The 17,272-nt window shown below is 37.9% G+C and overlaps 1 protein-coding gene across 2 annotated transcripts; it reads right to left on the bottom strand.

Annotated features, from left to right (window-relative positions):
- Positions 1–13,047: 13,047 nt before the first annotated feature.
- Positions 13,048–17,206, bottom strand: LOC114261421 (uncharacterized). 2 transcript variants are annotated; one of them, XM_028201694.2, is made up of 3 exons: positions 14,669–15,140; positions 13,917–14,575; positions 13,048–13,830 (listed from the first exon to the last, which is right to left on the bottom strand). In XM_028201694.2, the coding sequence occupies exon 3, from the start codon at positions 13,711–13,713 to the stop codon at positions 13,162–13,164; it is 552 nt and encodes a 183-aa protein (XP_028057495.2). In that variant the 5' UTR covers positions 13,714–13,830; positions 13,917–14,575; positions 14,669–15,140; the 3' UTR covers positions 13,048–13,161. The 2 variants fall into 2 exon arrangements, with proteins under 2 accessions (XP_028057495.2, XP_028057494.2); XM_028201693.2 differs by having other exon boundaries at positions 13,917–17,206.
- Positions 17,207–17,272: the final 66 nt, after the last annotated feature.

The following is a 17,272-nucleotide window of genomic DNA, read 5'->3' as shown; positions in this document are numbered from 1 at the left end:
CGGTTAAGTAAAGTAAAGAGGAATGAAACATGGACATATTTGTCATGTAATTGAAATGGGTTATGAAATGATTCATGCGAGTTAAACATTTATCAAATGCTGATGTTTTAGTTTTTGCTTATATTATGTTTAGCATACCTCTACTGGGCATTGGCTCACCCTATATGGGACATCATTTTTAAGTTCAGGTATCATGCCACCTCCAAGGATGTAGCTTGGGAGACTTGAGGTTGTTAGACTCTTTTTGTTGTTTTTGTTGTATTACATGTATATCAAGCCAAGGGCTTATTTTGTGTAGAGCTAGTACTCTCTTTTTTTGTAACCAAGTGTTGACTTGGAAAGTTGTAAGTTTATAGGGCATTTACTTTTGTTGTCAACATGTAATACCTTTTGTAAGAATACTCTGATGATTGTAATATGAAATCTCTTTTCTTTATCGTGAATACATGATATTATGGGTTCATTTTGAGGGCGTTACAGTAGATTAAGGTAATTTTACTGTAATAAACTAGATTATTTAGGTTAATTTATGGTTTAATTTTTATATATAAATGTTTGATTTAAAATGTTATTAAATAAGAAATTGGGTTAAAAAGTAAAAATTAGATTAATGTAATTTTATGATTTAATTTTATGGTAATAAATTAAGGTATTTATGTTAATTTATGATTTAAATTGTTAAATATATAATTTAAAATTTTATTAAAATAAAAGAATTTTAATAAATTAGGATGTCTAGTTTAATTTGTGGTAAATTACCAATAGGTCATAATAGTCGGACTTAATTCCCATAAAGTCGTATTGAAAATAAGTCTCAGTAAATTGTCGATAAATAATTTTTTGTGATGATTGTTTTGCATATGTCGTTAAAAATTGACAATTAACAACTTTTTGTCACGATTTTTATAAATTATCGCTAAAATTTACAATTAGTTAAGTTTTTTTGTGACGAAATTTTCAAATTATCACTTAAAGTTGAAAATTATAGTGACATTTTTTTTTATGACGATTTTTTTAAACTATCGCTAAAACTTATAATTAGTGACATTTTATGTGACAAAATTTTTAAATTATCTTTGAAAATTAACAATTAGTTACATTTTTAATAGTGTTTGATGAAAAATGTCATTAATTATTATAGGACTTATTGAATAATTAGTCCACTTATTAGGACCTACACACGTAGGTCTCCCTGTAATTTATGATTTAATTTGTTAAATATATATGTTTATATGTTTAATTAAAATACTATTAACTAAGGTAATTTTATGATAATAAATTAAGTTGTTTAGTTTAATTTATGATTTAATTATATATATATATATATGTTTATTTTAAAATTTTATAAAAATTAAAAATTAGGTTAAGATAATTTTATGGTAATAAATTAAAGTGTTTAGGTTAATCTTATGATTTAATTTATGACAATTTCATGTTTAATTTAAAATGTTATTAAATAAAAAATTGGGTTAAAAAATAAAAAGTAAAAAATAGATTAAGATAATTTTCTGATAATAAATTAGGGTGTTTAGCTTATTATGATTATATTTGTTAAATATGTGATTAACTGTGTGATGCACGGAAATTTATTTTAAAATAAAAAATTAATTTTGAGTCTTAATACTTAATGTGTACAATTGAAAGTCAAATACAAACAGATTTGCTAATAGTTGATGAAAATTTTCGTTACTGCGTGTGATCCTATGTAAAAGGTTCATGAAATTAATTTTTATCAAAGTTATAAAAAATAAAAATAAAAAACTATATTTGCAACCTGATATCAAATTCTCATTTGTATTAATCAAATTTACCCAAAATCATGAATTCCAGATATATCAAAATATAATATATATATATATATATATATATATATATATATATATTTTGAAAAAAATGAAAATAACGTAAAATTCTATAATGTACAATTTATGACTTGGTTATAACTCATGGTATATTATTTTGGTTATTAATCGAAAATGTCTTTACTAATTTCTTATGTTTTTGGTTATGTTTAAAGTGGTGCATCAGGTCTTTGATTATGCTTCAAGTAGTATTTGATTATGATCTATTATAATATTTTTATATGACAATATTTAAGTATTTTATTACATGAAAAAGTGTTTAAGGTGGGTTGACTCAAAAGTATGATTTATACTTGTATCAGTAATATCATAAGAGATATTCACATTGACACTTGAAAAATTACAAATTCAAATCATAAACAGTGTCCTCAAAGGGGATTAGGCACAAAATTTCTATAACCTTAATAATTTCAATTCACAAAGTTGTTCTGATTAATTATTTGACACATCATAATAATCATAAATTTTTTATTCCAGCCAAATTATTTTTGCATATCTTTTCTAGTAGAACTCATGAAGGTGCATTATCAGTAATATTATAAATTCAAAATTTTTATTTAAAAATTACTCAAGAAATATCAATAGGTGCCTTAAAATAAACACAATCATTTTCGATGAATCATTATTCTTTAAAATAATCTCTACACTATTTATCATTTCACATTTGTCAATTTATCTTATAGAAACTCAACAAAAAAGTATTGAGTTCCATTATTTAATCAATCAATATCAAATTGGACGCTACACGTGTATGTAAATCACTTTTAGAAATATTATGTATGACAAAATCACAATGAAATTAACTTTAATTAATGTAATTATATTTTATATTATGACATGTGTTATAAAAAAATAATAATAATTTTAATTTAAAATAAAAATAAAAATAAAATTATTTATTTTAATAATCTTAACATTATCATTTTATAAAAGTATTACTTGAATACTTGTATATAATAAATTTAGTTAAATTATTTATTTATTTTGATAATTTTAGTTCTATTGTGCTATAAAAGTGTAATTATCATATAATGATTTTATATGATGTATATTCAATTATAAAATAGTAAAATAAACACTCATTTTGATATTAAAAATAATAGTTAAATTAGAAAGAGAATTAGTAATATAAAACTAAAAGTGATTCTAATTATTTAATTTAGTTTTTATATTTATTTGAAAAATAAACATATGTAGAAATAGTACACAAAATTTATTTAAAAGATTAAATATAAATATGTTGTGATTGGATTAAGAAGAAAATACATAAATTAATTATATAGAGTATTGATTTTTTTCTTAATATTCTTTTTGACTTATTCATACATATTGTATATATGTATATAAAATTTAAATTAAATATAAATATTTCGTAATAAATAATTTCATATTAAATAAAAAATTAAATATAAATTAATATTAAGACATCAATAAGATAGAAAAAACAAAAAATATAAAAGAAAATTAATTTGATATGTGCAATGCACATAATTAAACATATTTTGTCTTATTTATTTATTTATTTGTATATCAAGATATATATTTTTCAAATATCATAATAATTAAATTAAAATATCAATTACAAAAAGAAATCTGACAACAACAAAATTGAATACACGATGAAAAATAAATATTTCTCAAATAGAATCCATATCAAATTGGTTATTATAATTAAAATTGAGTTTGTATAGAATTTTATATGTAGATGAAAAATGCATGCTGATGTGGTTTTTTAAGAAAAAGGTAAGCCTTTGGCATGTCCCACATAAGAAAGGAAAAACACTACTTATATATGTATATATATATTAGCAGTAGACCCGGACAATGCACGTGTTATTTTTTTTTTTCAAAAAATATTTGATGGTGCAATGTGTGTTGTAAAAGAGTAATTTTAATTTTAAATTAAAATTAAATTATGCTTTTAATTATTTATTTTGATAATATTAACACCATCATTTTATAAAATCATTACTTGAATGCTTATATATATATATATATATATATATATATATATATTAATTTTAGTTAAATTATTTGTATATTTTGATAATTTTTGTTATATCCTATTATAACAGTGCAATTATCATATAATAATTTTGTATGAGATATACTAAAATATAAAATAGTAAAATAAATACTCATTTTGATATTAAAAATAATAGTTAAATTATAATAAGAATTAGTAATATAAAATTAAAAGTAATTCTAACTATTTAATTTTTTTATATTCATTTGGAAAATAAAAATATGTAGAAATAGAAATTATATATAATTTATGAAAAAAATTAAATAGAAATATGTTGTAATTGAATTATCATATAATGATTTTGTATGATATATATATATATATATATATATATATATATATATATATATATATATATATTAAATTATAAGATTGTAAAATAAACACTCTTAATTAAATTAAAATATCAACTATATAAAATAAATTCAACAACGAGTAACCAAGAAAGAATTACATAACAACATCTACATCTAAAAAGAAAAGATAAGGAAAACATCCAAATAATAGATATATTTCAATCTATGAAGTGACTAATCATCTGTAATATGACGTCAAAACATAAAAGAACTTACTATTCAACAATTGAAAAAGTAACTTAAGCAGTAAATCCAAACTTTAGAGGTTCCTCGACAGTATTATTGTTGTGCAGGTTTTTCCTCCTGTGAGTTGTGATTATATAAAATAATGTAGAAAATGAAATATAATTTCATATATAAAATCACTATAAAATTTAAACGATAAATCCATAATATGCAATAATATAGAATTGATATTGGATATAGAATAATGCATAGAAAAATAAAGAAAAAGACAATTTAATATTAAAAAAAAATATCACAATATCCTTGAAAGAATTAAGAAGAAAAACATGAAATGTAAAATTGGTATTGGATTTGTAAATTATCTCAATTTATCATGAAAAATATATAGAAAAGAAATATTTGTCAAATAGAGTCGATATAAAATAGATAAAGTTAGCATAAGTTAAATTAGGTTTGGGTTTGTGTAAAACTCTCTATGTAATTAAGAAAATACATGCTGACGTGACTCTATTAAAAAAAAAAAAAGTCCTTATAATGTGTCACCTAAGTATGAAAAAAACATTACTTTCAATAATATATATGCTATGATGATATGTGATTAAGATGAGAAATTATGTATATTAGAGAATAGAGAAAAATAATATATCATAGGGGTATTTAAGTAATTTTGCCCTTACTTTAATAAAATTAGTTTTATACTTTAGTTTAAAATCATAAAAGGGTTTCTTGCTTCTATTTGAACATAAATAAATAAAGTACTCTAAGACAAAACTATAATTAAAGTGAATTTTGCCCTATAATAAAAAGTGAGATCCTTTTGGTATATATTCATATGACAAACATACCATTCAAAGTGTGTTCACTTGTGTATTAGGCCTGTTTGTTTCACAGGATATAAAATGAAGAATATAATATGATATGGAATTTAGTCAGGATATATAATGTGAGAGGGTAATTTATGAGTAAATTAGGCCGAGCTGGGTAATGGGCCGTTCTATGGGCCATAGTAAGGAGGGCTTAGTAAGTGGACCGAAGTCCAGGTGTTAGCTCGGTTCAGGTATGGAAGTGACCTAGCAAGGGTTAGCTCGGTCCAAGAGAGCTCTGCTGTTAGCTCGGTCACCACACTCAGAGCGGTAACAGTTAGCTCAGTCATACCATATTGAGCCGAAGTATGTTAAGCTTTCCTCAGAACCTTGCTATTGGTTAGCTCGGTCCAAGCTCATTGTGGTTAGTGCGGTCTCGGACAACGTAGTTGGAATATGTCAAACCAAGGTACATGCAGTGAAAGGAAGAACCGAGCTAGTGGGAGCTCGGTCTAGTCTGCGGTTTTAGCATGGCTATGTTATCTCGGTTGTATTGACATTCAACTATGGTAAAACCATCTCACTTGGTTTAAGCAGTGAGGGGGGTGTTGAAGGATAAGCATTATCTTTCAAGAATGTGATTTTTAGGAGGACTCTACATGGAGGAGTAAGAGTCTTACTAGGATTGTGCCACACAGAACCTATAAAAGCTCATAACATCACCTATGGAGAGATAACACAACTTTGAGTCTCGAATACACAGAGCTTTTGTCTATTTGTCTATTTTGCTGACTTAGGCATCGGAGAGGTATCCGGCACACACCCGCCGGCTAGCTCACGTTTGTGTTTTCAGGGAGTAAAGCGATGACGTTTGGAGGAGCGCGGACTCGATCAACAGGATTATACGAGAAGATTATTTCTTGCTCGTACAATTGGTGGCGTTTATGGGAACATCAGACAAAGAACAAAACCTCTTGATCAAGTTTCCCTCGCTAGTTGAATGACGCACAATGAACATTTGCCGCAATCCGCCATCGATGGACAAACCCCAGAGGGGGGTGGGAGGCGCGAAGGATTGCCCTCTATCCCTTCCATGGCGGACTTAGAGCCCCAGCGACAGAACCCTCGGAGGGATGCAAGGGGAAGGCAGGGTAACAGCCCCCGTCGCTTATCAAATCCTGATAGGCAGAGGCGGAGGATCGACCCTCAAGTTTTGGAGGATCGGGTAAAGGAGCAGGATGAGTTAATCAGGAAGATGGCGGCGGACATGGAATTGATGAAGCGCTAGATAAAAGGGAAGGGGGTGGTGACAGGAGTGGGGCGCAAGAACAATACGCCTCCTCGCCACTCAGAAGATCGTGGAAGGCATACCACGCCATCGCAAACAGAGAGTAAAAGCCTCAAGACAGGCGACACTCAATCAAGGACTTCCAGAACTCGTTACTCCAGGTCTGAGAGAACGAGATCATTGAGGTCTTACACTGAGGGAAGTACTTATCGGCCTTCACATACATACCAGACATCATCCAGGCAAACGGAGTTGCCTAGATCGTCCGACTTACGGACTGTGCTTAAAGAAAGGGCACGACGGAAGGAGGATGCCAGGGCACGCGACCTGCACAGAATTTCAGCCCTTCAGCGGTTGGCTCCTCGGACACACGGAAGCGTTGAGGTAGGAATGCCGATACCGCACCTTGCCTACGAACCAACAGATAAAGCATTGGCAAGACTACATAGCTCGTCGTTCGTTCCGGCGATTGAGAACGCACCATTACCTTCAGGCTTCATCCAGCCTAAGTTTACGACATACGAGGGGAAGACAGGCCCTTACATGCACCTAAGCCACTTTCGCCAGGTCATGGCGGTATACCGGTGGAACGAGGCTTTGATGTGCATCTTATTCCCTTCCAGCCTTGGCGACCTAGGTTTAACCTGGTTCGAAAGGCTACCCGAAGGCAGCATAGCCTCTTGGGGGCAGTTAGCGGAGGCGTTCGTGACAAGGTTCAGAACGAACACCAAGACCCCAGTGGAGATCGATCAGCTACTCTCCATTGATATGGGCGACAAGGAAACATTGAGATCCTACATCAGTCGCTACTGGGAGACGTTCAACCAGATAGGGGATTGTCCTACAAATCTCGCCATCGCGCAATACAAAAGAGGACTTCCAGTCAGAAACAGGCTGAGGAACTCAATTACCATGACACCTCCCCTCACAATGGAAGCCTTAATGGAGAGGGTACACCAGCACATTCGGGTAGAGGAGGATGGCGCGCGTGCTAAAACAAAGCTAGTACAGCCGCAATACCAGATAAAAAGACTTCGGCAAAAGTCAACGCGGTAGAACGTCCAAGCAAGAACGGGCGAGGCAGGCGAGACAACGGAGAAGACCAAGATAAAAGATGGTTGAGAGTCCATACTGCATTACCACGGTATTCAAGAAACCAATTTACCGAATTCTCAGTGACATACGTGATGAACCTTTCGTCAGATGGTTAGCTAAGCTGGGAGAAGCACAAAAGGACTACGACGAAAAATCCCGGTGCACCTTTCATAAGAAAAAGGGGCACCGCACTGAAAATTGCACGCCGTTGAGACAACATCTGGAGGAGTTAGTGACAGCTGGTCACCTGGATCGGTACATAGAAGGAGGGACGCAGCCAACCCCCCAAAATCACGATCATCTAGACGGAACACCGACAGACGCCCCACCTCAAGGCGTGATAAACGTAATACATGGGGTATTCGAACCTGAGCGAGTATGTGAGCTCAGGGGAATGATAAAGAAGGCTGAGCACCTAAGGGAAGTATTAAGTGCGCAGCCTACCATTAAAAAGGGAAAAACAGAGGCCACGAACGTCATGTCTTTTCAGACAAAGACTTGGCAAGGATATATTGCCCTTACAATGATGCACTGGTCGTCACTCTCCGCGTCAAGGATTACAACGTCAAGCGAATTTTGATTGACCAAGGGAGCTCATGTGAGATAATGTATTACGAAACCTTCAAACAATTGAAACTGGAAGACAAAGACTTGGCACATGCCGTATCCCCCCTGATCGGATTCAACTCAATGCCAGAGTGGCCAGTCGGCAAGATTATCCTCCCAGTCAAAGCAGGAAGCATGACAAAACAAGTGGAATTCTGGGTATTGAAAGTCCCTTCCACTTACAACATAATCTTGGGGAGGACATGGCTGCACGCCATACGATCGGTAGCGTCAACCTACCATCAAGTAATGCGTTTCCCAACGAAGACGGAGTAATTGAAGAGGTCTATGGAGACCAAATTATGTCCAAGCAATGCTTCGTCACAGTAAATGGCAGCCAAGCTGCCAAAGGGTTTGTTCAGATGGTGGAAGAACCTGAGAGTAATGAATTGTTTGCGGATGTTGGCAAAGCCGCTGAACAGAAGGCAGTGGAAGACTTGGTACAGGTAAGAATAGATGAAAAGGACCCAGAAAAGTTCTTTTTGCTTGGCTCATCTATGTCCAGCACCGAGAGAATAGAGATCATGGAATTCTTGATCTCTAACATCGAAGTGTTCGCCTGGACGCCGTATGACATGCCTGGCATCGACCCAAACTTCATCTGTCACCAATTGAATGTCCATCCAACTGCAAGACCAATCATACAGCGCACTCGCAGATCGGCACTTCACCATGCCGAGATAGTGGCAGAAGAAGTAAAAAACCTGCTAGAAGCAGGAGCTATCAGAGAGGTGCACTACCCCAGATGGATCTCCAATACAGTAGTGGTACCTAAGAAGAATGGAAAATGGCGTGTCTGTGTGGACTACAAAACGATCAATAAGGCATGCCCAAAAGACAGCTTTCCTCTTCCACGGATAGACCAACTGGTAGATCTAACGGCAGGACACAACCGTCTTAGCTTTCTTGATGCGTACAGAGGGTACCATCAGATCGCCATGTATAAGCCAGACTAGGAGGTTACATCTTTTACAACGCCAAGAGGACTATATTGTTACAAGGTCATGCCCTTTGGCCTTAAGAACGCTGGGGCAACATTTCAATGGATGGTTACCAAGATGTTCGAACCATTGTTAGGCAGAACAATGGAAGCTTACATCGACGACATGGTGGTCAAAAGTAAGGATAAGAATGACCATCTCAGGGACCTAGGTGAGATGTTTCAAATCCTGAAAAAGCACAAGTTACGCCTTAATGCATCCAAGTGTGCATTCGGCGTAGGATCTGGCAAGTTCCTAGGCTTCCTGGTGACCAACCGAGGTATAGAGGCAGACCCTTCTCAGATCAGAGCAATTCAAGATCTATAGAGGCCCAACTTAGTAAAAGAAGTACATCATCTCACCGGTATGGCAGCCGCGCTCAACCGGTTCATCAGTCGGTCGTCAGACAGATGTCAACCATTTTTTCAAGCATTAAACGCCAAGTTTGAATGGGATGAAGAATGCTACCGCGCCCTAGAAAGTTTGAAAGAATACATGTCTTCTTCACCGTTATTAGTGACCCCAATACCTGGAGAAGAACTATTCCTGTACCTACCCGTTTCACAGCACGCAATCAGCGCAGTGTTGGTCCGAGCAGAAGGAATCCAACATTTGCCCATCTTTTATGTCAGCAAGACATTGCTGGGTGCGAAGACCAGGTACTTACCATTGGAAAAATTGGCCTTAGCCTTGATGATGGCGTCAAGAAAATTGTCGCATTACTTTCACACCCACACAATAACCGTCCTCATAGCTTTTCCATTAAAAGCTTTGTTTGAGAGGGCGAACTTTTCTGGACGAGTCTTGAAGTAGGCAGTCGAGTTGGGACAGTTCGACATCAAGTTCCAACCTAGAACCACGATAAAAGCCCAAGCCTTGGCAGACTTTGTCGCATAATTCACCCCAGGAAGTCATCATATCTGCCCAGTCGACCTGACTAATGCAACCGAACTAGGGTTGAAAGTTGACACCAGAATAGCGCAACCCCTGGTGCAGGATACCCAATCAGACCTTAAGGCAGACTAGAGTAAAGTAAGGGAGGAAGAAGCAAACCATGCTACACCAAGTCAAGACTCACAAACAAATAAAGACTTAGTACAATTAGATTGCGAGGGGCAAAAAGCAAGCATGGACCTTGAAGAAAATACCAGCAACACTCTTGATCCCAAGGCATCATTTGATCCCTCCACTTGCTGGAAACTGTTAGTTGGAGAGATGTGGAAGCTCTTCGTGGATGGAGCATCCAACAGGCACGGTGCAGGACTAGGCATAGTCCTCATCTCACCAGATGGCCTAGTGGTGGAGCAAGCAGCCAACTTTGGCTTCTCAGCATCAAACAACGAAGCGGAATATGAAGCGCTTCTGGCAGGCTTAAAATCAGCATCCTACATGAAGGCCACCGAGCTAATGGTTTACAGTGACTCACAGCTGCTGGTAAACCAAATTTCAGGTAACTACGAGGCAAAGGACGACAGGATGGCTAAGTACCAAGAGTTAGTCAAAAAAGTGATCAAGAAATTTGAAGTAGTATGGATAGAGCAGATCGGCAGGGAAGAAAATAATAGAGCGGACGAACTAGCAGGCTTTACTCTAATGGCAGATACCACCATCCCTCATCCATTGCTGATTGACTACCTACCAAGACCAAGCATTGAAGAACCCAAAGTAGAAGAGGTATGTTGTGCCGAACTAGGCCCTTCGTGGATGGATCCCATCATACTGTTCCTAAAAGACGGCGTCTTACCGGAAGAAAAGAAAGTGGCCAACAAAATAAGAGCAAAGTCACAGCGCTTTTGGCTCTTCCTATCAATGGCATTGTACAAGAAATCTTTCACAGGACCTTACCTAAAGTGTGTCCACTCCAGCAAAGTGGAAGCATTCTTGTTCGAAATTCATGAAGGCGTATGCGAAATCCATCAAGGAGGAAGATCATTGGCCTACAAAGCAATTTCGCAAGGATATTGGTGGCCATATATGCAAGTGGATGCAGAGAAGTATGTCAAGAAGTGCGAGAAATGTCAGAAGTTCGCACACCAAATACATCAGCCAGCTAGAGAGATTCTACCTTTAACTAGTCCATGGCCCTTCGCAATGTGGGGCTTGGATTTAGTAGGACCACTTCCGACAGCACCCGGCAATAGAAAGTTCTTTCTCGCAGCAACAGACTACTTCACAAAGTGGGTGGAAGCAGAAGCACTAGCATCAATAAAGGAGAAAGATGTGAAGAAGTTCGTCTGGCAAAATATCATCACTCGGTTCGGCATACCCAAAGCGCTAATATCAGACAACGGCACTCAGTTCGACGGCAAAATCTTTAGAGGCTTTTGTGAAGAGTACAAGATAGAATTCTACAACTCTACACCGGCATACCCCCAAGCAAATGTCCAGGCAGAAGCATCAAACAAAGTTGTCTTGGATGGATTGAAGAAAAGGTTAGAGAAAGCAAAAGGAAAGTGGGCTGAGGAGCTTCCTCATGTTTTATGGGCTTATCGTACCACATCTCGGCGATCAACCGAAGAAACGCCATTCTCTTTAGCCTACGGCATGGAGGCAGTAATCCCACTAGAAATCGGCCTCCCCACAATTAGAAGCGAAAATTTTGATCTAGACTTAAATGGGGAAGCCATAGCCTTGGAACTCGACCTTGTGGAAGAAAGAAGAGAAAGAGTACTGGTTCACATTGCCTCATACCAGCAAGAGTTATCTAGAAAATACAACAAGACAGTACATCAAAGGCAATTCAAGGTTGGACATTGGGTACTGCGCAAAGTAATGAGAAACACCCTGGTACCCGGAGATGGCAAGTTAGGGCCCAATTGGGAAGGACCTTACAAAGTGGTTGGATTAGCTGGTAAAGGGGCATACCACTTAGAAGACGAGGACGGCAAAGCCATTCCCAGGCCATAGAACACTGCCAATCTCAAACTATTTTATTTTTAGCTTTTCTTTCAAGTGTTTGTAATTTTTTCTTTCTCAATAAAACAAGTAGTTTCTTTTCAGTATAGTTGTTCCCTTCTGTAAAAGATTGTTTTAGTGAGTTAGGAGCACTGCAAGTATAGTTGGCCGAAATAACCAACTTTGCACTCTCTTCAGCTAAGATGAGGATCGGTGCTGAAGAAGTTGGCTGGAATAACCAACACCCCTCCTAAGCCCAAGACAAGGATCCAGGCTGCAGGACGTTTGGTCGGAATAACCAAACACTTTACTCTAGGTTGGCAGGAAAAACTAACCTAGAGGTTGGTTGGAAAAACCAACACCCTTCCTAAGCCCAGGATAAGGATCCAGGCTGCAAGACGTTTGGTCGGAATAATCAAACACTTTACTCTAGGTTGGCAGGAATAACCAACTTAAAGGCTGGCTGGAAAAACCAACACCCCTCCTAAGCCCAGGATAAGGATCCAGGCTGCAGGACGTTTGGTCGGAATAACCAAACACTTTACTCTAGGTTGGCAGGAATAACCAACTTAGAGGTTGGTTGGAAAAACCAACACTTAGTACTCTTCAGCCGAAGTAAGGATCTAGGCTGAAGAGTGGTTGGCTGGAAAAACCAACACTTAGTACTCTTCAGCCGAAGTAAGGATCTAGGTTGAAGAAGTTGGCTGGAAAAACCAACACTTAGTACTCTTCAGCCGAAGTAAGGATCTAGGCTGAAGAGTGGTTGACTGGAAAAACCAACGCTTATTGTTCTTTAGCCGAGATAAGGATCAAGGCTAAAGAGGTCGGTAGGTATGGCCAGTCAGATTATAAAGTTATGACCAGGATAAGGTATCTCGGCCTGAGAATATTATACTTCATTCAGATTACAGTTAGAAAGTTATATGCATGACAGTTAACCGAAATAACAGTTGGAACAAAAGAGATTTCATTGATAATGCAAAGCCGAAGTACAAAAGGTGGGGCCATAGCCCGGTTACAAAAACTCCTAAAGTTAGCATCTAAAAAAAGAAGAAAATACAGAGTCAAGCAAACAGATCGTCAAGATCAGCATCCAGTTCGACTCGGAGCCCGGTTTTAATTGGTAGCTCAGTTGTCGGGTCCTCCACCGGTGGTTCCACCCGAGCTGACTGGATGACAGGATCATTGATGACTGGGGCATTATTAGGCACGGCCTCTTCATCATCATCCTCAGATTCAAGGAATTTTTGTTGAATGGCGGCTGCATACTCTGCCATATAGCTCAGTATGAAGTACGATGGAGGGTTCAAGAAAACCTCAGTCTCTGGACCGTGACCGAGCTGTTCCACCGCCGCCTTCCACCCGCACTTAAAAAATAGATCCTTGGTAGCTTCGCACTGCAGAATGTAGGTTGCTTCACCTTCTTTGAAGCCGTGGTCTTCTACATCACCAATCTTCTTCTCGAGGTCAGTTATCTCGGCCGTCTTCTTCTCTTCAATGGTGGCAAGCTCACGCAGGTAATAGTCTTTCAGCTCGGTCAAAACTTTTTGCTTCTCCACTTCGGCTGTGTTAACTACACCGGTGAGGCATGCGACCTCAGATTCAAGCTCGACCATTTTCTGTTTGGCCTCATTTAGCTCGGCCGTCTTCTGTTTAGCCTCTGCCAAGGCTTGCCTTGTTGTCTTGCGTAGCTCTAGCACACGCGTATGAGCAATCTGGTTCTTCTACATGGCCTGCATAAATATAGTAAGCAAATTGGAGTAAAAACTGAGCTAACAGTTGCACAAAAAAAAGGAAAGATAAAGGAAAGAATACTCACTAGCACCATTGATTTTGTGGCCGAACGGATAGTTTTTAGCTCGGTTAGGTGGGCATGATGATCCATATCAGGGGGCAGACACACGCTCTTAGCCAGATTGAAGTCCAGCATGTGATCTTTGTCAGCCACCACTGAATCTGTGTCTCGGATGGCTCAGTTCTGGTACGATAATTTCGGTGCCCAATCAGAAGAGTTAGATCGGTCCGAGCTCTCAGGTTGTGGGCTTAGAATTGCGGTTAGAGGAAGCACGGTTTCATCCTCATCGACAAGGCGTGGCTCGGGTGAAGAAATCCGAGTACGCTTACTTGGCCGAGATGTTGAAGGCTGATAGGTTGGCAGGGCTACCACGGCCTCTTGTGTTTGGCCGGTCGATGGTACCTCGGGCTGGTTTGTTTCGGTCAAAAGGGCTCTTATGACTCTCTTCTTGGTCATTTCTTGTTCAGCAGTTAGTCGGATTAGGTTGATTTCAGGCAAGGATAGGTCCGGTTCAGGAGAGGCTTCCAACAAAAAATCAGTTACCCTGGTCTTCCATTTACTACTGTGTCTATACGTCAGTTCAAATTCTAGTAGCTCGGCCTAACTTCTATTGGGATATCGCAGCGCGGTGCGAAGTATGTTTAAGTTGGGGTAACTGTACTGGGACTTGAGAAAGTTCATATCTGCAAGAAGTAAAAAAAGACAACAGTCAGTGCGGTTCAGTTTATGAAAACTGAGGTAAAAGAAAGCATAAAACTAAGCCAAGGTAATTGTACCGGCAACTCCTTTGTCCCAGTTTATTCGGTCGCCTGGGATTTGGGCCTTATGATCTTCAAAATTCCCAAAAACTCAGAAAAAATCGTCGTTGTTAACATCCTTATCCGGGGTATCTTTTATTATCTTTTCACGATGGCGCCTTATTCTTAAATAGTAAACCCACCCGTCCTCATTTGATCCTATGGAGTATTGGTGAAAGAGCTCGGCTAAACCGAGGTTAAGGCCAGCCCGGCGGTTTAGCTCGGCAATGTTATTTATTATACGGTATGAATTTGTGAAAAGTTGGGTTGGGCAAAGGTTGGTTTGTCTGAGGAACTCGCAAATGAGGGGCTGTATAGGGAATCTTAGTCCGGTTTCTATAATGGAAAGAAGTGCAAAGAGAATAAAGCCAGGGTTTCCCCAAGGTACGGTATCTAGTTCGGCTGGAGTGAGATGAACATCATCAGGGATATGGTAGTCCCTTCGGAACTCGACCATAACACCTGGTGAGTTCACTAAAAACCTATATTTACCCATAAGGATTTAAATTATGTATAAATTACCCTGCAGTATTAGCTCGGCGCCAAGTAGATAGAGGGTATCTCAGTTGGACGTGCAAAGGAGTGCCTGGGCAACCTAGTCAGAGTCTGCAAAGTGAAAAAAAAAAGGTGTTAAGCACAGATCGTGGGACTGTGCTACAAGTAATATAGGCAAGATAAATGAAGTCTTAGCTCGGTTACATGGAATACTATCTAGTCTTAGCTCGGTTTAAGCAAGGGGCTTCAGCCTGGTCGAGCCATTGGGGTAGCATTCTTAGTTCAGTTTGAAATAAGGGAGCTGGTTTAGCCCCAAGATTTAGCTCGGTCTGTGATTGAGGCTTTCTAGCTTAGTATTGCACAAACCTAGTACGGTGCGATAGCTCGGTTAAAAGAAACAAAAGGTCCCTAACTTATGGAAACCGCAAGTATGGCATAAGTTTTAGTGCGGTTGTTGGTTGTGGCTAGGCTTGCATCTAATACAAACAGTATCCTAGTTCGGTTGATGTGTTATTTTGGATCAGATACATCGTTCTTCAGTTTATTCCTAAGTACCAGTGGTTATATTACAAAGGTTTTTCCAGAAAATGGAACGTATGCTTTGAAAAACATAAACATGCTTTATGTTAAGAGGTGCGAAATCAATAGAAAGGAAGGAGATTCGAATCACTTACTAGTTCAAAGGTGACGACACTGAAGATGGAGGTAGTATCAGCAAGAACACGAGCTCCACAGTTGCAAAAGAATAAGGGAGAAGAAGTTCGAAGAGAGAGAAAGTAATGAATAGTGGAGTGATAGATTCAAAACGAAGGATTTGTTTTGTGTAGAGGGAAGGACAAAAAGGCGGGACTGTTCAAAAAACGCGGAGTACGAAGACGGCGTGACAACTGCATTTGGCTAATCAGAGTCTGCCATGTGTCCTTGGAATAGAAATCGATTCAGTTGGAGACTGAAGAGACATTGTGACTGGACAGATTGATAGCATGATGTAAATTTGACTCGGTTAGAAAGCTAAGGTTTTTTAGCTCGGTTAGAAGGCTAAGGTTTTTAGCTTGGTTGGAAGGCTAAAGCTTTTTTTAGCTCGGCCAGTAACAGGTAATCCCTATCATGCTGCGCAGATGGAATTAAGGGGCAATTGAGAGGGTAATTTATGAGTAAATTGGGCCGAACTAGGTAATGGGCTGTTCTATGGGCCATAATAAGGAGGGCTTAGTAAGTGGACCGAAGTCCAGGTGTTAGCTTGGTCCAGGTATGGAAGTGACCTAGTAAGGGTTAGCTCGGTCCAAGAGAGCTCTATCGTTAGCTCAGTCACCACACTCAGAGTGGTAACAGTTAGCTCAGTCATACCATATTGAGCCGAAATATGTTAAACTTTCCTCAGAACCTTGCTATTGGTTAGCTCGGTCTAAGCTCGTTGTGGTTAGTGCGGTCTCGGACAACCCAGTTGGAATATGTCAAACCGAGGTATACGCAGTGAAAGGAAGAACCGAGCTAGTGGGAGCTCGGTCTAGTCTGCGGTTTTAGCATTGCTATGTTATCTCGGTTGTATTGACATCCAGCCATGGTAAAACCATCTCACTTAATTTAAGCAGTGAGGGGGGTGTTGAAGGATAATCATTATCTTTCAGGAATGTGATTCCTAGGAGGACTCTACATGGAGGAGTAAGAGTCCTACTAGGATTGTGCCACACGGAACCTATAAAAGCTCATAACATCACCTATGGAGAGGTAACACAACTTTGATTCTCGAATACACAGAACTTTGTCTATTTGTCTATTTTACTGACTTAGGCATCGGAGAGGTATCCGGCACACACCCGCCGGCTAGCTCATGTTTGTGTTTTCAGGGAGTAAAGCGACGACATTTGGAGGAGCGCGGACTCGATCAATAGGATTATACGAGAAGAATATATATAATGAGTAAGATATATGTGTTGGATAATATATCCCCCAATTCATGTTTGTTAATTTGATATATAAGACTGGATATATATTATATACAATCCCATAGTATTATATCCTCTTCAAAAAAAATTACAAACATGGGATATGTGAACCTTATAACATATAATATCCAATCCCATCATT

Source organism: Camellia sinensis, chromosome 15, assembly GCF_055761805.1.
Source record: "Camellia sinensis isolate YWXY chromosome 15, ASM5576180v1, whole genome shotgun sequence".
Taxonomy (NCBI): domain Eukaryota; kingdom Viridiplantae; phylum Streptophyta; class Magnoliopsida; order Ericales; family Theaceae; genus Camellia; species Camellia sinensis.
Note: the sequence above shows the minus strand (reverse complement) of the source record. Positions and strands in the feature narration are given on the sequence as shown.

Bases quoted from the DNA above. Each gene is read 5' to 3' on its own strand.
- LOC114261421 (XM_028201693.2), bottom strand. From the start codon at position 13,713: ATGGTCGAGCTTGAATCTGAGGTCGCATGCCTCACCGGTGTAGTTAAC.